The sequence below is a fragment of the Takifugu flavidus genome, chromosome 8 (genome assembly GCF_003711565.1).
Source record: "Takifugu flavidus isolate HTHZ2018 chromosome 8, ASM371156v2, whole genome shotgun sequence".
In the NCBI taxonomy this organism is placed as follows: Eukaryota; Metazoa; Chordata; class Actinopteri; order Tetraodontiformes; family Tetraodontidae; genus Takifugu; species Takifugu flavidus.
In genome coordinates this window covers 2,551,700-2,576,996 of record NC_079527.1, presented here as the reverse complement: position 1 = coordinate 2,576,996, position 25,297 = coordinate 2,551,700, and the positions used below count along the sequence as shown (strand labels likewise).

Sequence of the window (25,297 nt, the reverse complement as noted above, 5' to 3'; positions counted from 1 at the left end):
GCGTTGGCTCTCAAGGTCACATGACTCCTGAACAACCTTTTCTTTCTTTTTTCTTAGCAGCCACAGGCAAAAACTGTTCATGTGTGGATGGAAGTGGAACAAAACGCACTAATCTGATCTGCACCTTCTCATGCCTGCGAAAAGTACATCAGCTCTCATTCCGTGTCAGCCTGCCAGGCAGCAATAAATCACTTCCATCTCAAGTTTTCTGCCTGATCACACTCAGCTCTTTCCTGCCCGAGACGGCGTCGCAGGAGAAAACAATTAAAGCACAGCAGCGGTCCATTCTTCAGATGCTTCTGCAACAGTTGCCCCTTTTTATTTTAAGAACCAACAACTTTGTACAAAAAAGAAAATCATTTACGTGAAAAGAAAAATGCTACAAGGAAGGAATGCGCCACTTTAGGCCAGAACATTAAGGTAGAATTCCTTTGGACCTCTCTGATGTCCTGTTGGGTTTTCAGTAAGAAACTGGTGACCTTAGAATCCCCCCCAGAACTGTTCTAATGGATTGTAGGCTGTAGCTTTGACAAGTACGAATTTAATGAGCGTTAGAGAAGAACAGATTCATTCACCGAGTTCTTTAAATGGCACTTTATTTACATGACATCATTGCTATTTCTTAATGTATCAGAACAAAGGGGGGTATTTTGTGGGGTGATGATAGTATGGAATTATACAGTGGTTCATAAAGCTTCACTCAGCTTTAGCTTTTTACATTGTACTGATATGTTTTAGTTGTTTCTTACTGTTATTTTGTTCCTGTTGAGAGGGTTTAATAGACTCAAAGCAATACTTTTCTGGACGGGAAAAGAAATGTACACAGTTGTAAAATCACAGGACACAATGGCAGAATGCTTGGAAATATCAATGTGAGAGCTAGGTCTAAAATTATAAGGCTATTTTCATAGATTCCATTTTCACGTTTGAATAGAATCTGCTTTACTTTGTTGGGTTGAAGGTGGAATCTCAGGTGTAAAAATACTGCCACCTACCGACCGATCGATGTACTGCAACGTGTATTCCAATAAATTATAATACTCCAGGTAAATCATGTACAAAATCAGGTGCAAAATAAGCCAGTGAAGGACCATTTAAAGGGAAGGTCACAAATGAAAACCCATAAACGCTAAACAAAAGTAATGGACCATTTAATGATCTTCAGAAGTAAGTTAAACAACCATTTATTTTACACTTTAAAATGTCCTCATGGAGGAACAGCAAAATACACTCAAAATTAAGATAAATCAAAAGACAGATTCCATATTTATGTCTCATGTTTAAATTTTTCTAGATTTTTTTATCCTTTGCTCGTTTATTAAAATGTATAAGTGCTTTCAACATAACCATAACAATATTCAGCTTGCAGTCATAGAAATATTTACATCCCAAAACTGACAAGCGAGGTTTTACTTTCAGCATCGGTTTCACACTCCTGCGCTCTTATTTTTCTTCTTTTTTTTTTTTAGACTGCTTTGTTTTGTTGCACAAAACAAAAATAAGGACCCTGAAGAAAGACACATAGAAATGGGGTAAAGATGCACAAGAGCACATTAGGGACATTAGTATTTACAACCTGGCTCAAGAAGACAGTTAATAGAGATGACAAGACATATGATAAACACATCCATTAGCGGCATGATATCAAGTTAAAGTCACATTCTTTGCCCCTTTTTTGAAAATAAACCATGCTACAACACATTTGCAATTTAGGGATCACGTGACCTCGTGCCGTAGTAGAATTTTACCAGATACCGACAGCAGAGGGCAGTAACGGGCCATAGGGAGAAACAAAACAATATAAATAAGAACAGAAGGTCAAATAAAAACAAAAATCATAACTTAAAAAGAAACTGTAGTAACAGAATGGAGCTGATGAATTTAAAAAAAACAACACTCAATCAAATCTCAAAGTCAAAGATGAACTAGCAATCAGAGCAATCCTTTTCTGAGTAAGATACATTGGGAAAGTTAAGTGTTTGCAAAAACTAATTTTGGCACAAAATTAATTCAACTGGTGTTTTTCTACTGAGAACAATGCATTTCCCTCTGGACCTCCCCCCCAAAAGCAAACACAAAAAAACAATCTATAAAATAACTGACTTGGTCTCTTCATTTTGCTTTAGTTTTTAAATATATATATATATATATATATATATATGTATATGTATGTATACTATTTACAGTTTCAAAATGTCCACAGGATCCATAGGCTTAAAGAAAAGGGGAAAAAATTAAATTATCTTTACACAGTCCCCTGTTGAGGCATTGAGCATAAACTGTACAACTCTTAGTGTCCCCTTGTGCGTTCCTGGGGCAGGGAACGCTTTAGCAAGGAGAGCTAAGCCTGGAAATGATGAAGAAGTTGGCTGATTGATGAAGGCGAAAAGCTTTGTGATCAAACTGAGGACATTTGATCATCCAGGCAACTATTTTGTTTTCATCTTCAACAAGCACAGCTGATCGTAAAATAAATCCCATAACATGTTTTATACTCAAATCTGTACAAAATTCACAATTGTTTCCTTATCATAGTGCAATGATGTTCACATTGTTTTAAAAAAAATTCACAATCACTTTTATGGAGGTAAAAAATATCCCTTAGGAAGGTCCATAGCTTTCCATAGCTTTAAGGATACTATGGATAAGAAAAGGCTATGCACAACACCTTAAAAATGGCAAATATTACATGAAAAATTGGAAATGATCATCAAAATACCAGTTCAGCTGTTCAAATCTTCTCGGTAAAGGTATAGTTTTTGGAATTCAATGTCATTGAATGACTTAAGGACTTGGTGAAGTGAACGAGAAAAAAAGACAGTGCATGCGATATTCAATTTTTTTTTCTTCTTTTTTTTAAAATCAAACATAAAAAAAATGAGAGTTCCGGTTTACAAAAGTGGCGGCGTTAAAAGGGGCTGGTGTTGGCTTTCTTCAAGTCAAAACAAAAAAGGAAAAAAGGGAAAGAAAATGGAGGTAATTAAACAGCGGCAATGACAATCATGAGGTGAGGAGAAATGCTAGAAATGCTGCTGAGAAGGTCCGGGGCCAATCGGGAAAGGTGGCTTTCTGAGAATTCACATGGTGGGAAGATCTGCACCACATAAGCCGGCTGTGGATCAGGAGGAGACAGTCAGCTTAACCACCACCTCACTTTATAGTTGGGACAGAGATCTGCTAACCACGCACCTGATTCGAGCCAGGATTGGGCACGTTGATGATCCCAGCTGCCTGTTTGGCCTGCAGGTAGGTGATGAACGCGCTCTTTAAGGCTTGGGTCTGACCCAGGACGTCTTCCTGATCCCGACCACAGGGCAGAGCCAGCAGCAAACAGTAGTCACTCTCCACCTGTCATGAGCCACAAGACTTTGTAAGAATAGCAAGAAATGTATCCAACTACCTTAGACGTATCATGTCATGGCAAAAAAGTGTGTGAAAATTAATTGTAATTTATAGAAATAACAGTAATTAAAGGGAGATCATGTTAGTTAAATTACAGCATACAGGGAGGAAGGCCTCAAGAGCCCTATAGCTCCCGTGAAAGAGACCATTTCACCCAAAGGTCTTGGTCTTATAAAGCTAGAATTTAAAATGAAAATATTTAAATATATACGGTAATAAGCATTGTAATTGTGGCCTACAAGAAAACCCATCAGTGGGCACCTCCGCTCAGATAATTAAGACCTCAGTCTAATAAAGAATTTTTTTCAAGACTTGAAAAGGTCTGTTCACGAGGGCAAGACTTACTGACAGGCTCACAGTCGGTGCTGCGATTACAGAGAGTAGGATTTAAGGAAAACATCCGAAGGGATGGATATTCCCACAGGCCCATTTTAGTCCCCCTTTCTGTTGAACATGATTTGATGTTTTTAAAGGGAATCTGAACGACACTTACGGTCATTCTGCGGGCCACACTGTCCAGCTGAGAAGCCTCAAGCCTCATCCTCTGAACAATACGGAGATATGGACCCCCCTCTGGGGGTGGTAGTGAACGCTGGGCCAGTATAGTGTTGCCGGAGACAAAGTGCAACTGCACAGCAGCCTGGTCGTTCTTCAGTGCCAGCAAGCCTTGCCACACAATAGGATATTTCTGAAAGAAAAACGGTTTTTTTTTTAAACGTTTTATTTTCCTCACATTGTCGTCTTGTCTAATGCCTTAAGACAACCAAACAAACATCCGTATCTACCGTCAAAAGCTGCACGGTGTCAATGGAACGATGACCAGCATGTTCCAACTTGGCATCGGGCCGTGGGTGCCCAGCACTGGCCGCGGGTACTGTTGGCGGCGGCGTTGACAGGAATGCCGGAGGACCGTTCTGCAGAGTGAGATCTGACTTGTGAGCGAGACTCTTCGGGGACGTCATGGGAGACTGGTAGGACGGGGACACTCCGTCCCCTTGTATTCGGGAAAGGTGCGAGAGTTCGGCGGAGGTAGCGTGGCGAAGATGGGAAGTCTCGGGCTTGGAATCGCTTCCACCCACGTGTGACTGAGACATTTGACTTCGGTGACCCAGTTCAGGCTCTGGTGGGACCTGGATTATTGAACACACACCAATGATCAGAGCTATATGTCCATTTCTGTGTCCATAAACGCAGCTCAGAGAAATGACTATAAGCACAATAATGCATTTGCAAAACAGATTGAGAAAGGATCAACAGACCTGAGATGATGGCATTCCTTGGTTGGGGAGGTTGTGTCCTGGAGAAGCACGCCCTGGAAACTGCGATTGGTATCCCCGCATGTCCCGATAAACTGGAAAGGATCCTGCGCCTCCAGGACACATCATCTGAACTCCATGAGCATGAGGAGACACCATGACAGGACTAGATGCATGGACTCCCCTGATTCTGCTCTCGCTTGAGGGGGGATGCATCAGTTTTCCCTCTAGCGGCTTAAAAGACTCTTTTGCTGACAGTTCCAGGCTCTTCCCGACTACAGGACTTTTTGCAGACACAGACACATTGCTGGAAGATGATGTTCCTGTCTCCGTGGTGCGCGAGTGTCTTCCCTCCACAGACGTTTGATCTCCTAGTTGCTGGTGTATAAGGATGCGCTGGTGCATGTCTCTATACTGATCCAGGCGGATGTTTGGGTGGAGTCCTCTATGATCACCGTGAATCATCATGACTTCGGGCTGGAGTTGTGGCATCGAAGATCTGCTAAGGGCTTGGTTAAAGTGCCTGTGGTCATCTTCATTGATGCTGCTGCCACCTCCTAAGACTGACCCTTGGGGACTTGAATGAGTCATCTCTCTGATGACCTTAGGCTGCGGCGTGTTTGAACGTTGCGAGGGTGCAGGGTGTGGAGAAGATAGAGACTCCCCTCGCCGTCCGTAGCTTATCCCCGACATCGGCGTGCTGTTCATCCTGGCCTCGTGAGTCACGGACTGAGTCACGCTGTGAGGCTGAATAATGACGGAGGACGGCTCTGACGTTGGGTGATGGATCCCCGAATGATATGTGGTCATTCCCGGCACTCTGTGGCCTAAAACAACAGATGTTCCTCTAGGAGAACTGCTTGGAGGACATGTTTTACCAAAGGGCAGGGCAGACTGAACAGCTGCTCGTGGTGACTGGAGCTCTTGCTTCAGGTGTACGGCCGAACGATCAGGTGGGATGCTAGGGTTTGGACTCATGCGGCTTCCAGATAATGAAGGGTGATGTGGACTTAAGACTGGACTGATGTTGGAATGCTGAGCAGTTTTGCTAATGTCCATCTTTTTTGGAAGATGGTCTGCCCCCAGTCCGTTTTTGCTATGCTGCTGCTGTATTACGGGTTGGTTGTACATCAGGACTTTGGGAGAACTAATTGGCTGCTGGAACATCTTAACCACACCGCCCTGGGTCGCTGTATGATATGGAGCTTCAGATTTATCACACGCAAGATTCTCTTGCTTAGTACTTGAAATGACAGGTTGCGCGTTATAGGACTGGCCTGTCAAGAGAACCCCAGTGTGCCCATAAGCTGCAGGAGTTGAAGTTGGTTTTGGGGTAGTCGACTGGGACGATGTTATGACGGGGTCTTGTTTTAATGAAGATTTTGACACGGACTGCTGAAACTCGAGATCACCAGCACTGGCTTGAGGAATCTGGCTAATCTTGGCTCTCATTCTGTGCGGTCCTTCAGTTTTCTGACCCGAATAACTCAAAACGACGACCCCTTCTGAAGTATTGACTCTCAGGCCAGGGCCAGAACCCGTATTGTAAGGAATCGTTTCTACAACAGAGCGTACCCTTGTCCCGTCTTCTACGATATCCATGCCATGGTGGCGGTTATTTTCATTAGATGTTGGCCTGAATTTCTGCTTAGGGAGAGCTAAGCCAGTGCTTCGGTTGCTCAGTGAAATTCTTGGAGTTTCCTCTGTGTCATAAGGCATTGGAATTCGACTTATAACTGAGGTAGTAGGAGAAATAACTGTATGTTGGGACTTCTCTCTACAGTTCTGGGACTCTGTCAGTAGAAATGGCTTGTGTTGTATGGGTTGGTTGTGTAAAGATGATCTTTCCTCTGGGTTAAACTGTCTCGAACCCAAGGTATCAGATATACTTTCATTCTCTGCCACCCGCAACGTCTTAGACAGTGTCGACGTCACTGTGGTCGAAGGGACAGAATTATTGTTTGATGCAGACACATACTTGGGCTCCATAAGTATTTTCCGAAGTGTACTCGAACTGGGGTCGATATCAGACGCCTTGGTGTCAGGGGGCTTTGGAGGATTGTTTGAGGCAGTTCCAAGAGTAGCTGAGGCAGGTGCAGAAGGAGTAACCACAGTCACGTGACAAGAGGGAGCTACACAGATTCTACTTTCTTCATTTCGAGGAGGCCAGTCTGGTGAAAGCTGTATTTTGGCTGGCTGGAGGAGAGGTACACTGAACTGTGATATAGGCTGCGGGCACGAGGTAGCAGAGGCAAGAGTAGGGGTGCACGGCTCTGCTGTTTGGGGAGGCTTCTTACAACTGGAGTTGCTTGGACCTGAATGAAAGGCGGATTCTTTGGGAACAGGCTGATCAACATCAGGCTGCTCTGCCTCTTTGGGCGTGTCCACAGTTATAGCACTCGTAACGTCACGTCTACACGTTGCAACAGCAGTGACAACCGAGGCTGCTGCATTTGCCCCAGCCACAGCGACTGTTTTGGATTTAATCATTTCTGGGTCTTCTGGGATTGACTCCGGTAACTTGACCGGTGAGGGATCTGCTTGTGAAACCTCTTCCAAGGTGTCCCCTTTCTTGGCCACTGCGCCTTTACGACTTCTTGCCTTCTTTGGGGTTTTCGCTCGAACTTTACCAATTTTCTTGGGAGTATCAGGAACAGGGGCATTAGCAGCTGTTTTTGCCTGTAGCATCATGCTTTGCGGACTACGTGTCAGAGGACTATCATCTGAGTCTGTTGCAAGATTACTGTTGAGAATCACGTGTGCCTCGGGCTCCAGAATCTCATTAGAGGAGGATATCACAGAATCTGGGGTAGGAATGAGAGCGGTATAAGTAGCAGGAGCTGCAAAATTCTCTGCGTCCGCTTCTTCTGCCGTAATGGAATCAATCGCAGCTGCAAGCTCAGTTTCACTTGCAGGAATAGCCCGCTTTTCCTCCTCGACCTCAGCTTCTGGCTCTGCTTCTATAGCTGGACGCAATATCCTTGGCTGGCTTGGAGGCTGCTCCTTATAAGGTCTTGTAGGATGCTCAACAGTAAGTTTAGCGATATTTTCGACTGCCCGCTCTAGCTCCATCTGCTGGGCCAACAGAGCAGCCGGATCATCGGGCAGTTCCGCCTCTGATGAGCTATCCTCCTTTTCCTGCGGTGACTGTTTTGTCTCTTTCAAAACAATCTTTGATTCTTCGTTCCCATGCACAACGGTTTTTGTTTTTGTCAGGGCTTCAAACGATCCGCGCTCATCCTCTGAACGAATTAAACCTTTTACATCGTCAACACTTACACGTATCTCGAAATCTTTCAAGTTGTGCGATTTGTCCTCGGTGATTTGTTTGGCATTTCTCTTCAGCCTTGGCATTTTGAGTTTAATATTCTTTTCAGCCTGCTTTCTCTCGGAGCCGCTGCTGTCTTGCTTTTCAACATTCCCATCAACCGATTTCTTTACATTAAAATCTTTCATATCTTTTTCATTTCTGTGGGGCGTGTTGACATTTTCAGCCTTTTCAGATTCTACAGATAGCTCAGATTCATCTTTAGGGTTATTATCTGACTCAGCATTACCTGCAAACTCATTTTGGTCTCCAAACACCTTCATGCTCTCAGACTGTTTGTCTGTTCTACCTCCTTTTTTGTGAACAGGACATGCGGTCATTTGTGTTTGTGGTGTCTTCTGAGTTCGTGGTGAACGCCATCCTTCAGAGGACTTCACAGCCTCTATAATATTTGAGGTCTCTGTGTCTTCTTCTATGACTTTTTGCTGGTCCCCTTTAAAGGGAGATACCTCTTCAATTCGTTTGACTCCCCTTTTTGGCGGACGCCCACGCCTTGTATTGGTGGAGGGGATTTGAACATCTTGTATCGGTTCTTTATCACCCCCACGCTTGCGCATGGATCGGGACGGTTCAGCGGCTTCTTTCGCAGCTTGGTCATCCTCGTGTAGCGTCGCATAAACCGACCTGACATTCCTGCGCCGTGTCCTTCCAAGGATCAAACTCGACTCAATGTTTTGGTCAGAATCTGATGCATGAATTGGGGACTTCGACGTGGATTTAGACTCAGAGGATTTCGGTACTTCTGCCCTCGGAGACGAGGCCCTTTTGAGTTTCTCTTTGTCGATTCTTTCACTCTTTCGTGTCGCAGGTTTCTCAGAGGCAACAATTTGGGAGGCCTGCAAAGTCCGTAATCCTGACACCTGTTTTGTCCTTTTATTCTTTGCCTGTCTACGATTAGGTAATGGTTTTATTTCCACCTCTAGCTCTGGCATACAAACGTCAATATCGGTCTCAGGCTTTTGAGGTTCTTCAATGTCCTTGTTTTCTACATTCTCCATTTTAGGTTCAGCTTTCACAATTTCATTTTTTTCTTCAGTCTTTGAACAGTCGGCATATGCGAAATCAGCAGACTTTCTCTCAGAACTATCAGGAGTGGGAGGTTTCTCTACCACAAGAGGACTATTTCCAATTTCTAAATTACCCTCGATTTTGATTTTTGATTCAAACAGTTCTGATTTTTGCAATTTGTTTTCCATCTCGTAAAGAACTGGAGTAAGCGATACGGTGAGTTTAGGAGCAATGGGTTTGCAGTCTTCCTTTTGAAGCGATTGAGAGGGCATTTCAAGAACTTCCTCAGCTTTTTCTTCTTTAACAACGTAGCTAGGTTGATCAAAGGTTGGCATTAAAAAATCTTTATTTTCAGGTGAGGACACTTCTTTAGCAGGTGAACCACACAGGGAATTAGATGCTGTTGCTGAGTTGACAATTATTTTGTCATCAGCCTTCGGTAGAGGCTCAGGTTCCTTATCTGGCAGGACATTTTCACAATTTGGCACTTCATTTTCTTTTACTTCTGTAACAGTTAATTCATTCTCGGTGTCAGGGTGGTGCTGCTCTTTGTCCCTTTGTTGTTGAAGCTCCAAAAAACGACTATGGAAAAGCACTATAGGCTCTTGTGGAATGTCCCCTGGTCCAGATTCTGGCTGCGCTTCACTTGCCCCAGGCTTTGATGAAGACTTGGCTATGCTGGTTTCTAAATGTGTATCTTTACGTTCTAGATGCTGTAAACGGCGGGAATCCTGCTCAAAGATTGAGCTGTGTAAGAAACGGGAGGCAAACAGGTCCTGCCGCTCTTGATCTGGTGGTTTTAATTCCTCCTTTTTATCATGTATCTTTTCAACAGAGTCGGTGCGAATCTTTTTCTTTTTCATGTACCAAGAGGGAATTGGCCGTGGTGCTAAATCCACCTTATCCTTATCTGAACTGCTGTGGGAAGTTGGAAAACGTGAGGGAAGAAAAGACCAATTATCTTCCCTGGAAGAGTAGAGTGTTTTGGCTCTTTCAAGGAGTGCCTTAGTGTCGGGAGTTATAGTTTTATCCAGCGCAAAAGAATAAAACTTGTTCTTTTCCAGTGAACCCGAAAGCTTTAAGTTTGTCATTCTCTCACCACGCTCCCTAAGAAGATATGACAAGGAACTACTAGACTTGGGAGAGATGTGTCTGCTATCTGCTTCGTCCTCTGAATCAGTCTGGACTTCTCCCGGTTCTAAATCTTGGCCAAGGCGTTTGCGGGGATTCTCACGCTTTGCAATGTCACTGGGAAAAGTCCACTCCAGTCTATCGGAATCAGACTTCAATCTTCTTTCCCAATGCTGCATTAGTTCTTCATCACACCCAAATAAATTTGTTTTCAGTTTTGGGAAATCCGAGTCAGGAGACTGGAAATGTGTGGCTGTTGGGCCCAGACTGGATTTCAATGTCTCTGTGTGTGAAAACTTGTCATCTACTGGGGTAGATTTTCGTTCTTTCTTGGAAATGGAAGCAGGTGCCTGGCTCTTTTCATCTTCGTCATTTGAAAACAGACCCCTTGTTATTGGCGGCGTCATATTCTGATAAGTGTCTTCATGCAACTTTTGGGAACTTCCAAAGTTGCGGTCTATTTTGGGGGTGACGGTCTGCAAGTCAAAACTCTCAAATTTCTTTCGTTTACACAGGAAGTCTTCTTGGGTGGTATCCCGGGTTGCTTTTCCAACATCGAGCATGTAATCCTTTTCAAAGTCACAGGAATCCTTACTTGGTAGGTTATCCAACTTGAGCAACTTCTCAGGATCACAAAGCTTGGGTCGGAGCCACCGACTTTGTTCGACATGCTTAGATATCGCATTCTGGTCAATGTGCACAGAAATATCATCACCATCATCTGAGTCTCTACACTTTTCCCTCCCCAGTTCATTTTCAGAGGAAATCTGTTTCTGCTGTTCCTTAAATTCATCCAAATCAGGGCTGCCTTCATCCGACAATTTTGTGAGATTTGAATTTTCACTTTTTGAGCCTTCTAGATCCATTTTAAAGTATGGAGAGTCCAGGTGATCTGAACAATCTTCTGCCACATCCCCCATATGTGACTGCTGCTCCAAAGAAAGACCTACTGTGTTGCTTTCACAGTCCCGTCCATCTTTAGGACTGGTACCAGAAATCATTCTGACACATTTCTCCTTGTGATAATCCTTTTTGTGTAATCCTTTAATCAAAAGGTTCTTATCCAAATCGGTTTCTTTAGCATTAGTCCACAGTTTATGAAGTCCGTGTCTGACAAAGTCCTCCTCACTGTTTCTTTTTGGTCGGTCAGTTTTTGCAGGATCTTCAAAACGTCTTTTTCTAGCAGCTAAACGATCGACGTCCACAGGAATACCACTGTCAAATGCTATTTCAGATTTTCCGTGCTTTTTGGGTTTGATTTTAGCATCTTTGTCAATAAATTCAACTAAACTGTGCATGTTTTTATCTCTGTGCACCTTTCCATGTTTGGAGACATCATTTTTCAATGATTCTGATCGGAATGGAGGACTCCTCTGGTCATCAGAGGGAGACAACAATCTTGGACTGTCAATCTTCTGGACTGGTTTGTCCTGAATAGAATTGCCAATCAATTTCCCTTCTTTCTCTTTAACACGCGTTAACTGCACGACACAAGGCAGAAGGTCCAATCTTCCTTTGCTCGAGCTTTCCTTTTGGATTTTATTGTTTTTATTTCGGAAGACAGACTCGGGGCTAACGTCTTTTTCAAGTTCAGACTCGGTTTCGCACGGGTGGATGACAGGAGAGGCAACTTTGAGTTTCTTCATCTTCTGTTTCTCACTTTTGTCCTTGTCCCCGCGATCTTTACGTCCAGACCGCTTTTCCTTTTCAACCACACTCGATCTTTCAGCCTCAAAGAGGCGATCCTTCTCAAGTTTTTCAGTTTTGTTGTACCTTTCAGTGCGCGTTTTTTCTAATTTCTCAAATCTGGGTGGCGAAATTGAACTGCAGCTGCCGCTTCTTTCTGACGATCTGCAGCAAATGCGGCGGTCTGAATCACTTGGTATCCTCTCCGAAAGAGACGGAGATGCAGAAGGACTTGCAGGACGACGGGAAGTAATGTGAGATGGGCTTTGACTGCGCTCAATTGTTCTCCTCCCATGATCTCGCCCTCGATCCGTTTCAAAACGCTCGCGTTCCCTTTCACGTTCCCGTTGCAAATAACTGTACTTGCGGATGTCCTGCTCATAGGGATCAGCTCTGTACTCCCGATACTCCCGAGGATCTTCAAAATATTGTGGATCATAATAATCTCCCTGATATGGGTCCCATTCGGTGTAAAACTCACGACTTCTGGCAGGATACTTGCGGCGGGGATCTTCAGTATAAGTGCCAGTTGTCCGCACATTTTCGTAATATTGTCTTTCTGCCTGAAAATCGTATAAAGTGCGCCGGTCATCCCTGAAAACGATACCAAAAAAGGTAGCTATTAATTTTATCATATTATGGTTATACTGTTGCCTGAACAAACTATACAAACCTTCTTTCTGCAAGGATGTCATAAAAATCTCGAATATCCTGGCCAGAAGCCTGCATTGAGCGATAAAAAGCCATCTGGCTTTCCTGATTGGCAAAGTCCACCTGAAGAGAAAAAATGGGTACAACTGACGCAGCTTGCCAAGCACATTACAAGCAAATTAGGAAAACACTTGCACTCTTTTTGATTTAAAACAACTTTTGTTCAGTTTACCTTGATTTTGCTGCCCCCTATCTTCCACCCCTTGGTGTCTTTAACAGCAGCTTGAGCATATTCGATGTTATTGTACAGTATAAGGGCCATCCCTTTCATTCTGTCCAAGACAACCTGTGGAAAGGGGCAAAAAATAAGATCCACAGTGCCAAGAAGACGACACCGGTCTTCTACTGGAGAGGGGTGGGAGGGTAAACACACCTACCTTGACAACGTGGCCGTAACGACAGAAGTGACGAGTGAGGAACTGTTCAGTTGTGTTTGACGCTAAACCGTCCAACCAGACACACGTGGTGGGCATACTTTTACCAAAGCCCAGCTGCGGAGGGAGGGGGTTTCAAGATTTTAGTAATACAACTAAATGTAGCCAAAAGGGGGCTATTGGAGGGGGAAAAGGATGAGACGTAAAAGCAAGATTAAAGTAACACTGATTGAATCCTAACCTTTAATCTATTGTTCCCAAGGTACTCGCCATCCATTTTCTTTATGGCCTTGCAGACGCTGGCAATGTCGCAATATTGTAGAAAGGCATATTGTGGGGCTCCGTTCACCTTCTTAATGTCAATATCCTTTGGGGACAATAAAAACACATATAGCGTTGAGTGGGGTCATTTCAAACGCAAGCACCATGTCGATCATTGCATGACTCGATCTGTTTAAAATTCTTAGCCTACCACTATCTCGCCAAAGCGCTGAAAGATGTTAAGGAGGTCGTGGTAAGTGGTGGTCTTCTCCAGGTTTCCAATAAATAATGTCCGAGTGGCCTTTGGATGAAACTCATCGATCCTCTCATCCAAGGGACGAAACTCATTCTCACTTTCAGTCTCTGAAAAATAAATGTGCCGTGAAACCATGTACAGTGCCAATGATTGTTCCTCTGTTGTGATACAGGTTAGTATTAGACCGTACCAGGGCCATTCCAGGCGGTGACATCGATTTGCATGCCAAAAAAAAGCTTTCCCTTTGATGCTCCCAGGGCTTTCTCTTGGTCTTCTTGTTGGCGGAAAAAGACGAGACCATATCGCTCTTCAGAGGCACCGTGTATCTGCACCGACGTGACCTTTCCGTGTTTCTTAAACTCGTGGAACAGCCCATCTTTCAGACTTGTGTCTGTAGCAGAAACATCACAAGTCTGATTATGAATGATGATTCTAGGTTGAGATCCATCAAAATTTCTGCACAGTAAAAAAAACCTTGTCGTGCTCTAAGTGGAGGAGCCAATTGAAACTAACCTGTAGAGCGGACAGGGAGATTTTGGACCTTTATGCCGAAGCTTTTACGTGGTTCATCCTTGTCGAGCGACGATAAAGGAAGAGCCGAGGGTGCGGGAACGGCAGCAGACTGCACTGAACGTGCTGGAGAATCATCGCTGGAGCTGCTGCTAGAATCACTGTGGCAAAACAGTAACACGGACGGAGACGCTGTTGTAAAGCTCATACTCGCATCTACAAATTCAGCTGTGCACTCGAAGTATGTGAATAAATATGATTGTTACTGGGCGACCATGCAACCATTGTCATTGAGAAAAATACACATCTCTTACAATCGATAGCGTTCTTACTCTGTAAATATTACATTTTTACTATAATATAGATTATACTTATAGTGTCCAAATAACAAGGCAGTCAAAACATGCCATATTTCTCAACGGAAGCATTTAAATGAAAGCTTGTGCGGTGCACCTCAGCGCATGGTTTTTTTTCGTTCAAAATCAAACTATGTTTTTTTTCAGCTGGAGAGAAAAACAAAAGCCCCTTTGTCTGATGTCATAATTGCATTTTGCATTCAATCATCAGCACAAAATTGAAGAATTTGCACACTGTTGGTACGTTCACAGCTGCCTCGTGCACCGTTCCTCTCACACCGTTCCCGTGGCTGTCTCAGCTTTCTAAGCCCTCTGCTGTTTGTTTCCCTCTCACTTTCTCCCCCTGCGCTCAGACACTCTCGGAAGTGCTGCTGACGGAGCCTGGCTTGTGGGAGTGGGCAGACAGCCAGCACTGGCTAGAAATTTCCAGTTCTAACTGGATCTCACGGAGGCGGGGGGGAGAGCCATTACCCATACATGGAGGTAGGCAATGAGAAAAATACACCAGCCGTCTCCTGATATCCCCTTAATAGCGCTACCATATCAAACCAGTAGTGTTGCTACATGTGGCTCGGCACTGCGAAATCTGCCCTGCCTGAATGTGATGCAAATCACTTAAATAAAGCTATTGACAGTGAGGTCCAATCATCAGTCGGGGATCATTTCTGGAAAACATTTAGATGTTCTAATTCCAGATAATCAATGACCAGTAGATCGCACACATTTCAGAATAGAGTGGATTCAGACAATTGGGGCTATCACAGCCCAAAAACAACCCACCCTCTCTTAAACGTGCAGCACCGTCATGGATATCCTTATTGATATCCAATGCCACAATCGCTGTGCTCTCAAATAAAAAAACACAAAAGAGAGAAAAGAATCATGAATTTGGAAGGTGTGTCTAAAAAAAACAACAAAAAGACATAATATAATGTTGTTTGGTAAAGGTGCTGACATCTGAATGCTCAGAGCAATGTGCTCTCTCTCAATGACTGCACCTGCATGTGTTCATTGCATGTGTGTGCGTGCTAAACGGAACAAAAAAGAGTAGCTTCCCATTTCTGGGGACTAATAAAAGATTCTTCTGCTTCTTTTAAAATAGCAACCCTGATATGGACAAAGATAAGACAGAAGCAGTTCCAGTGAATGACGTTTTCTTTCACTAAACAAAGCTAAAGAAAAACATTTCCTAATAGGCCCAAACATGATGACAAAGTTTCATGAAACAGCGTTTCATTTTTGAACATGAAATGCTAAACCAAATGCACACTTAAGATTTTGCAGACTTAGAATCACACAGCAGAACACAGAGGTGGGGGTCAAGACAATGTAACCCCAGAATGCACCATTCCGCACCTCATATTTGCTTAAAACATCCAATTGTTTTCAGAATTTTGGAAATTCAACAAAAGAGTAACAGAACAGAAGAGCAAAACCGATGATGGTTCTAAAACGTCAATAACGCAAAAATTTGTGCACATAGCTTCTAAAACACTTTGCACTTGGGGCATGAAAACAATTTTTCTAACAGTGTATTTTAAAGGGAAACTGACTTCCACACACTAGCATAGACTCAGATCCAGTGGAGTGTGTTTTTGACTCACTCCCAAATTATTACTAATGACACACCTACCACGGACTCTCCATGAATCTTAAGTAGTCTGAGATTATGCAGTTTTGCTTGTGCTTTCGGTTTCAGCCAGACCCACGTTAGATGGAAACATGCAAATTCAATGCAAAAGGCTAAAAGAGAACCCTTCACTTACCTGCCACTCGTGCTGCTGCTGGTACTGCTGACAGAATCCGAGCTGGAGGAGCGGCTGCGGGAGCCTGAGCCACTGTGGGATCGTGGAGGGCGAGTGGCCTGGCTGGCCAATCTCTGCGGAGAAGGATTTCGCGAATGTGTCGAGTGTGGGGACCGGCTGTGGCTGTGACGGTACGAGCGCTCTCCGCGCCTGCCTCTGTCCTCACGGTAAAGATCCCTGTGAACCACGCTGGCCAATGTAAAGGGCTCCCTGGTGCGGGACTCATACCGAGGCTCTGGCGTTTCAAAGCGACAAGGGCTCCTGCTGTGGGAGCGGTAGAAGCCCACCCCACTGGATGTAGATCCTCCGCTTCCTCCAGTCGAAGCTCCCGCTGATCCACCTGTGCCCGTGCTGCCAGCAACAGCAGTCACCATATTTCCAACCCCCGAAGAAACCGGAGCGCCGCTTCCACTGGAAGTTCCAGACCCGCTCCCCGCGGCGCTTAGAGTCCTGTCACGTGCATCACGATAGTAGTCTGTTTCGTAGTGCCGCTGGCGTTCGAAGCTGCTACCAGGACGATCGTGATGTCCGTAGGCACTGTGATCGTACGCCCGATCCCGACTTTCAGTTGTCCTACAAAAATAGAGAACATCGCATTTTAGTGCATTTAATATAACCGAGACAGCCGTTTGCATCAGTGACGAGGGACAAAAAGGCGTCCTAAATGAAAAATACACGAGGAAAGTGAAATCTCTTAAGCAGTGCAGGGTTGTTGTTTTTTAAACATTAAAATATTATTTTCCTGCCAACAGGCTAAACAACAACAATGCGGTCTCAGGCAAATTAGCAGCTGGAGTTGCTGCATATTTTCTAGGCCTAAATTTATGACAAACTGATGCCTTTCATAGAAAAGCCCGTTCGTTGTTTTTGAGGGTTACATGATTGGAAATTCTTTTTACAAACATGTTTTCATTTGAGCGATGTGGAATTGTGGGGGACGGGACAATGTGTGAGTGGAAGGGTTCATTCTTTCTCTATCTCTCACACACACATGTACTTCTATATTTGTTAGGACTTCCATAGACAAAAATCTTTTCCTAGCTCCAAGCCCAAACCTTAATCTAACCCAATTTTTACCTAAACCTCTGCTCTGAGTGCAGACCTCAAAGCAGTCCAGTGGAGTTGTTCATGCCAGACAAAATATCCTCATTTCTCTCACACACACACACACGCACGCACCAAAACAGACCTTAAAAGAATCACCCCAAAAATATTAATTTCAGAAATAAATGCATCTTTTAGGACATCGGCCCTAATTCTGGTTTGATTTTAGTTTCTTTCTCTAGTTCTGGATTTAACCACATTTTAAGCATTGGAAAGGTGAGTGAATTGTGCCTTTTTGTACATATTGACTAACTAAAAACACTGAGCTTTTTCTTTTATCATTTACCTGAAAATGTTTTCAAGGTAGCTCCTGACAAGCCTCTTGTTTAAAATGTTTGACACCACTTGTTCTTCGTGAAAGCTCTTCAAAGCTTCTTTATTGAAGATGAGCACCAGAGAGTAACAAGAAATGTCTGCCCAAACGTTTAGAGACTAATGCGGCAATGCAACCTCTGAAATTCTACCCTGCTCACCTAATTATACATATTTTAAAAATTATGTTCTGCAATTTATACTGTTGCTATGCTATAATTTATGACATTCCAGATTTAGGATAGATAATGAAGGAATGAATTAATACTAGAAATGTGCTATTCAAAACTCACTGCGAGAAACCCGATGCCTTAATCCAACATCCGCCTATTCGTAGGCTTTTATAATCCTAAATGTCTATACGATCCAACAAAGGGCATACACAATGCAACACAGCAACTCCGCTGAGAAATTGCGACCTCTCTTGAATCCTTAACGCTGAAAGACGACGTTCTGTGAATGTAAAGCACCTTACGTGTCACATTTAGCGCAACGTTACCACGACACATGCTTCCATTTGTAGATTTGTATGATGCGACGTCACCCAGTGGCTAAAACACATTTTAATGTCTCTCTATTTTAAATTCCACACAGCATCCATCACGCTGGACTGATTTGAACACAGCGCCTGCTTTATTTACAGTATGGTCCTCCAAATGAATGGGAGCTCTATAACTAATAAAAATAAATGGGTTTTTTTGCACCTTTTGTGGCATGTGTGGTGCCCATGTAAGCATTGCAATGGCGATATGATTGGTATAAAGTGTACATCCTTTATTTCTATAACTAAAAATCCCGATTTTAACTACCTATGTATCAGTCTGAGCTCTTAAACCTGAGCTGTGTGTCTGAAGAGCACAATGACCACTTCAGAATCATTTAGTATTTTATCATTTATCATTCCACCACCTAACAAATTGAGTATTTTTATCTCTATGAAAAGGATGTTATTTAGTTTTTTAGATAAAAAAAATTAGGCATCAGCAGGAGATCAATATGTTACCTATTTCATCACAACATATTTGTATTATGTGGATGGTTGTGTGTAAATGAAATTTAAATATTTCTACAGCTGCATAGTTTAGCTTATTGCTTTATATTAGCAAGCGGAGGACTAAAAACACGGAGCACAAGAACAAAGACAGTATGCAGGTTCTCTGGGCGTTAAGGATAAACTGGTTCGGGACATTAGGCACCGTTAGTACTAACAAATCAAGTCCAGCTAGTCGGGGGGTAAATTCTGTTTCAGCCTACTTGATCTAATCATCCGTGTTGGATTCATGAATAACATCTATGGCAGAAGGATGTCTGCTGCGAGAGTGATGGATTACCTTGACCCCCAGATGCTCTGGAAAATGCTAATTCGGTTGGTGCAGGCTCGCCACTCAATAGAGAGCCTTCAATTTCACTTCAATTTCATTTTATACAAAACAGATTCTACATTATTCATGGAGCTTAAAAATAATTCAGTTAGACTTTTGGCTGAGTTCCCATCAGTGTTTGATTATTAGTCGGCTCTGGTGCATGCTAAGCACGTCAACTGTTTTGGGATTGCGTGGAGAGCATAATTATGAGGATGCATTCCAGCAGCATGCTAAAGAGGTAATTTTATGTGGTGGCTCACTCATGTGCAGTGGCATTGCAGTGCAGGCATCAATTTTATTCATATTTCCAAAAGTGCTTCTCACTGATTTGTGACATATTTGATGCAGGATATGGACTCAGGATATGGACTATTTGGACTCAGGATTGACAGGAATCCGGTGATAAGACATGCAAGAACAACACTGTGCACTGCATCTATCGGGGCTTTTAAAAGTTCCAAATATGCTTTTTTCCCCCAGTCTGCAGTATCCCACTGCTTTAATAAAGTACTACCATGACAACAACATATTAATTCAATAAAAAAACATGGATCTGCAATTCCTAAATTAATTTACATATTAAATTTAATAATATAGAATTCCACAGACAATCTCTTGCATTATCAATGCAGAAGGAATACCTGTTCAAATGGTTTTATGGTAAGTAGCAGAAATGTTATATTACCATAATAAAGAAAAAGGAGACTAGATATCATAGAGGGGATCAGGTAGGGAAAGGAGAGAGGAAAACAATAAGGTAAGGCAAGGTAGAGACCTTTGCTTATAGACACACAGGCAGTAAATATAATAGTCTATGTACCAGCTAGTTCAGTTAGTGGGGGAAATGGAGAGAGACAGGGTTGGAACTAGGGGTTAGAGAGGACAGCTAAAATACACAGGGCAGGACATACCAACCTTTTGAGAGAGTGGTAACTTGACCTATAATTCCAAATACAATCTAGGGAGACAGAACTTTGTGAGCAGACAAAAATGGGGCAAAAATGTTGAGTGGAGAGGTAGAACATTTTTAAAAAAAGAAAAAGAAAAAAAAAAAGAAAAAAAAGGAAATCTGTCCGACTGGATAACATAATCCTTTTCTTCAGGGCACGGGAGCTTGGGTGCACGGATGAGCTGAAGCATCAACAAAAACAAATGGGAGAGTTCAGATGCTGGGAAACATTAGTTTGTTTCCATAATTCCATACATCTACTTGAGTCCGGGAAAAAAGGAAAGATATTCCAGAGTCCTTCTTCACTGCATCGGCCACTGTTGTTTTCTGAGGCACTCATGATGCAAAAATGAAGTCTTGCTTCATGGCCTGCAAAATCTTGAAACATTCCTAGTGGATTTAATTCCTTTAGCAGAGGGGTGTAAATCTGGTAGTGACAGGTTATGAATAAAGAACATGTCTTAAGCGTAATCCAAATCCAGGTTTATAAGAGCGCCGTATTCATTTCCAGGATGACACGTGGCAGATAATGTCTGTCGGCTCAAATCTTCAAAAGCCGAAGTACGTGGAAGAAGTCCAACAGAGTCCAGGCAATGCCAGTTACTGGGTGCAGCTGTATGACTTTCAGTACGATTGTATCCAGACTAGGTGTAGTTCCACGTTCAGGACTTGCGGTAATCCACAGATTATTCCCAAATGTGCATTTCCAGTCTCAATTTCCAGCATTTGTCTTCTAATTGTATGATCCAAACACAGTTCATGCTGGTCCGCCGTGAAAACGGCAAGTCTCAGTTGGTAAAAAATAAATATCGCCACAAAAATAAAGGAGGGAAAAAAGTCAATTGCTCACTTGTTTTTTGTTGTCTCTACTGCATGTGTCACCAGTAGAGGTCTCCCAGAACTCACAGTGTAAAGCCCTGTTTTAATATATATAATCCCAAATACAACAACACCCCACCCCCCCACCAAAACAACCCATACCATAGTGTGACAACATATCCTTTAGGTGTGTGGCAGTTGTTAATCCAACAGAGGGGGATATATATCCTGAGCAGGTTATCCGCATGACTCCAGCCCATGAGGATGATGAACACCTCCGCGAGGCATCCATCATAACTGCACACCCACTTAGACTAATCCAAACAATGACGTCTTTTCATACAGACAACTTGTGATCTTGCTTTGGTACATAAGGCAAAAGATGGCATTAATCCATGAAGCAGGGCATGTAACTCCAGATTAGGGGAATCCCAGGGATGACCGTTGAACCACTCTCTCTCCCCCCCTTCACTCTCTCCAGCAATAATCCTGGGAAATTTTACGATATCCAATCTTTTCCCCGCCATTTCCACAAATCACACATCCATCTCACCGAGATGTTTACATTCACAACTGTAATCCCATTTAAACACCTGACAACTGATTCAAAAGCACATGTGTACGAACGTGCTTTCGCCTATGGAATATCTCGGTGTCTACCTGCGAATCCAAACGCCGGCGCCGAGGACTTTGCCTATATGCATGAACTCTCTGTCTCGCCCAAACCAGTAAATGAACAGATGGTAGTAAGATGCTTGGGGGTACGGTGTTTACCACAAACCACGGTTCCCCCTGCCTTCAGAGAAACTTTGTCCACTTACCCGTCTAGTCTGCGCTCATATCGTCCGTCTCTGCTGTGGAGCGACGCGGGGGGTCCATACACAGCCCCCCCTGCCGCTCTTGTGAACCCTGATACATCCCGGCCACGAGAGCCCAAGGACAGACTGTCATCCAGTCCCCTGGCTGCACTCGGAATCGTGCCCGGTTCATTGTAATCAGTGCGCAGGTCTCTGTCCCCCATTTTGTTGATGGCATTGTGTGCTTTCTGAGCACTTTTAATGTCAACAAAATCCACAAATGCAGCGACTCCTCCTTCTGAGCCCCGTTTGGGCAGGACCTTAACACTCTCCACACGTCCATACCTGAAGAAAACACAGGAAAAATCTGTCAGTCTTTTCAAGATTACAGCATTGTTGTGTGATTTGTGCACGGTGTTAAATAGAATGGCGCGTGTGTGTGTGTGTGTGTGCAGATGTGTGTTGCCGAGGTGGAGGTAATGTAGCCTTGCTAAGCTCCTTTTATTATGCCTGTATGCTACGTGATTGCAAGGCAACCGTAACCCGGCAACTGGCGTTGAAAGCGCGGCACAATGCATGTTTCGTAAATGCAAAGCATACGTTTCAACATGAGCTCATCTTTAAAGGGAAGGCAGGCTAATTAGTTCATATCTGGACGGAATGGCCAGAATACTAATGTGTCACATATTAAAGACATATAACAGCTCCTCAAAACAAGAGAAATTAGTGACTCCTGCTGTCTGACTGCAAGCAAGCACCTTTGTGTCGGATTTATACCTGCTGCACAGTAGGTTATTAAAAAGTGTGAATAAAACTGGAGAGAACGTGAATGAAAAAAAGGGATGGATCCAATGACAGGCTGGGGGGTAAAAAATGCGTATGACTACAGAGTCCTCCATAATATTTATGTATTGACCGCCCCCATACTTCGGTAGATTCTCTTGAGCCTTTCTTCAGGAGGGTACCCAGAAATGCATGAGCATGCCAGTTCCCAACATTGAACAGCCTCCGACGCCATTTTAGAAAAGCAGTTCACACTGCTTACTCATTCTGCCGTCCCCCATCTTCAATGACTTCTATCACACATCGGGCTGTCATGCACCTGCATACCCCAGACTACCTCTGGGTTCACGCTGGTGCCGGGACGGCGTGCACACCCCATCCATCTGCCGTGACAGTAACATGCGAGCTGATCGGCACCCTCCGAGCGCAGCGCGCATTAGAACCTCAGCTAATGTAAATAAAAAGCTATATAGGTGAATCATTAACGCGCGTTCCGCAGCGCGCCTCCGCGCAGCCGATACATTTGCGCTGCGCTCTTTGTAGCCGCCGATCGCACGACGAAAGGTGGAAAATAACATCGGGTATGCGTATTTTACGCATTCGTTTGTCGGGCGTGTGTTGTGGGGTAAGATGCCCTTTGGTCCGTGTTATGCTAAATAAACACAGGATTTATGCTGGTGAATCTGATATCTTGCGACTGATATGGCGGCGCATTCAGGTTAAAGAAGCCAACCTGGATGTTTTAAGCAGATTGGTGTTATGCGCACATGGACGAGAGGCGGGCTGCTATTTCCTTGACAGCCGAAGAGACAGAGACAAACGTGAGAGCCACATGAAAAAGAAAGGGGGGGGGGGGGGGGGTGGGGGGGGGATTTTTACAGTTTTTTGCCCGTCCGAGAAAGAAAACAAAGGGCCATATACGCGTGAGGGTGCGCGGATCCGCTCTGCTCAAGTGGCCAGGGCGAGCACAATGGGGTTGAATTTTAATAAAGTAAAATGTCGATATGCTGCCCGATTGTCCTTAAATGAGATCGCGCAGCAGGCAGAGCGAGTCAGCAGCTGCTGCTTTTGTACCGCGTTAATAATGCAGCCACGGTCACCACGTCCATGTCCGTACGCGCACAAAGTAAATACAAGCCGCCTGCCACAACCTGGCAACGTTGCAACATCGGTCCATCCGTGGAACAACCTTTCCAATCACAGCCAATTTACAACAGCGTCGCCACATTTTGGGGGTTTCGTTCTCTTGTTTTGGGTCTGGGGGGATATATTAAAAGAAAGGTAAACGCAACAGCTGCAGTGCACAGCATTATAAAGCACCTTGTGTTTTTGTGGGACGCAGTTGTCAGACAAACTCAGCAGCGGGTTCCTGGTCGTTCTTGGGAATCACAAAACGCACGGTGTCTGTCAAACCAGACCCAGACATGCAAACCTCCAACAAAGCTAACAGCTTGCTAGGTATGTCGGTTTGTTTACACTGACTGTGCTTTTTTCTTAACGTCGACGACATGGGGAGGAAAACGTCTTATTTACGCTCGCCCGACAGGTGAGACGGTGGGCGGCTGCAAACTCCAGCGGTTCCATGCTGTGACAGAACAGACACACAACGAGATCAACTTATCACCCAGCCGTCAAGTTCGTTCCAGTGCACACACAAAAAAAAAGAAATGGCAAAAGCATATGTCCGCTAGGTGGGTGGTGGACACGTTGGAGTCGTTTTTCATTCTGAACGCAAGTGAAATGCAGCACAGCGTTGCTGATTATGGAGAGCTGACGGCGCAGCTGCCAGATGAGACTTTGGTACGGGGAAACCTCCTGCTTCATCCCGACTCCGCTAAAATGGGACACAACAGAGAGATGCTGGACGCGTTCTCCCAGTTACGCTCCGAACCAAAGCACAAACACATGTCGCTTATGGCTACTCACCGCTTGAAGTGCTCAATGATTTTCTCCTCTCGTACATTTTCGGGTAAATTTCCCACCCATAAATGTCTGGTTTCCCGGACCATACTGTGTGCTCCTGCTCCCCTATCATGCAGATGAGTTTTCTCTGGCAGATTCTCTCCGTGCAAAATGAAAAGGGGCTGCAAATTTTACGCCGGGCAAGAAAAGGGGAAAAAATCCTCGGCGCAAATCATTGAATGGTCGTGGTGACCCAGTGTAAACCATTAGGCTGGAACCCCGCACGCTGTTTGATACTCTTCACTGTTAATGCGCGATCTCGCGTCTCACGAACGCGCCTGAAACTGTTCCCGTGACTAGGCGCGTCCCTGACACCATGCGACCTTTGGGTGTCGAAAGAAAGCATGGAGCCTCACAAAAAGATGCAGCAACTTCGCCTGTAATGAGAGGTGCACGGCGCAGGCGTGGCTTTGTGTGTGAACTTTTTTTTTTCTCCCCGATGAGATAGCTGTCAGATACTGCGCATGCGTGAGAAAACCCCTCGTTGACTGAAGGTGTTTTGACATCTGAAAGGCTTTTGACTCTGAGGAGGATTTATCACTGCTGATATGCGATGGCGTGATCAGGCACTACGAACTCCGTGCATATTTGAGCAAATGGAATGAATTACCCAGTTAAACATTATTATTGTAATATCCCCAAATTTAATGGATGCAAACATTTTGGTTTGATTTGCTCTTGTAATGATGTGTTACTATAGTAATCCAAAAGATATGTACCAATAAAAGGTAGATGCAGTCAGTAAACTGTCAGTAGCTATTTTCCTTTGCAGATACCCTGGCAACACCAAACCCTGCTGGTATATATTTCTTTCTATATTTTCCTGGTAACTGAACTGACTGTTTTAAATTTGAGCCATTGCATGACTTAAGTACCCATGGTTTTTGTTTTAGGGTTTTTTCTTTGGGTGCTGGCTGACTTCACAGCCTTTCATTTAAAGTGTTCACAAGTTGTGTTTTGAAAATGTGACAGCTTGGCCTTCAGAGGAAACAGGATACAGGAAACGAAGAGCGTGTCAAATGCATCTCTGAATGTTACTCTAATGACTAGCACATTTGAAGCTGTGATGAGCTGCAGTAGAGGAATGTGTGACATATGTTCAAACATCTTTAGGTTGTACTCT

General features: G+C 44.0%; 1 protein-coding gene across 2 annotated transcripts; it reads right to left on the bottom strand.

Moving 5' to 3' along the window:
• Positions 1-579: 579 nt before the first annotated feature.
• On the bottom strand, positions 580-24,753 carry spen (spen family transcriptional repressor). 2 transcript variants are annotated; one of them, XM_057040028.1, is made up of 15 exons: positions 24,139-24,753; positions 21,454-21,774; positions 16,046-16,657; positions 13,927-14,084; positions 13,604-13,804; positions 13,369-13,520; positions 13,138-13,263; positions 12,900-13,013; positions 12,695-12,808; positions 12,485-12,585; positions 4,662-12,405; positions 4,188-4,532; positions 3,896-4,090; positions 3,190-3,348; positions 580-3,112 (listed from the first exon to the last, which is right to left on the bottom strand). In XM_057040028.1, the coding sequence occupies exons 1-15, from the start codon at positions 24,219-24,221 to the stop codon at positions 2,981-2,983; spliced, it is 10,557 nt and encodes a 3,518-aa protein (XP_056896008.1). In that variant the 5' UTR covers positions 24,222-24,753; the 3' UTR covers positions 580-2,980. The 2 variants fall into 2 exon arrangements, with proteins under 2 accessions (XP_056896008.1, XP_056896010.1); XM_057040030.1 differs by lacking the exons at positions 21,454-21,774; positions 24,139-24,753 and adding an exon at positions 19,780-21,392.
• Positions 24,754-25,297: the final 544 nt, after the last annotated feature.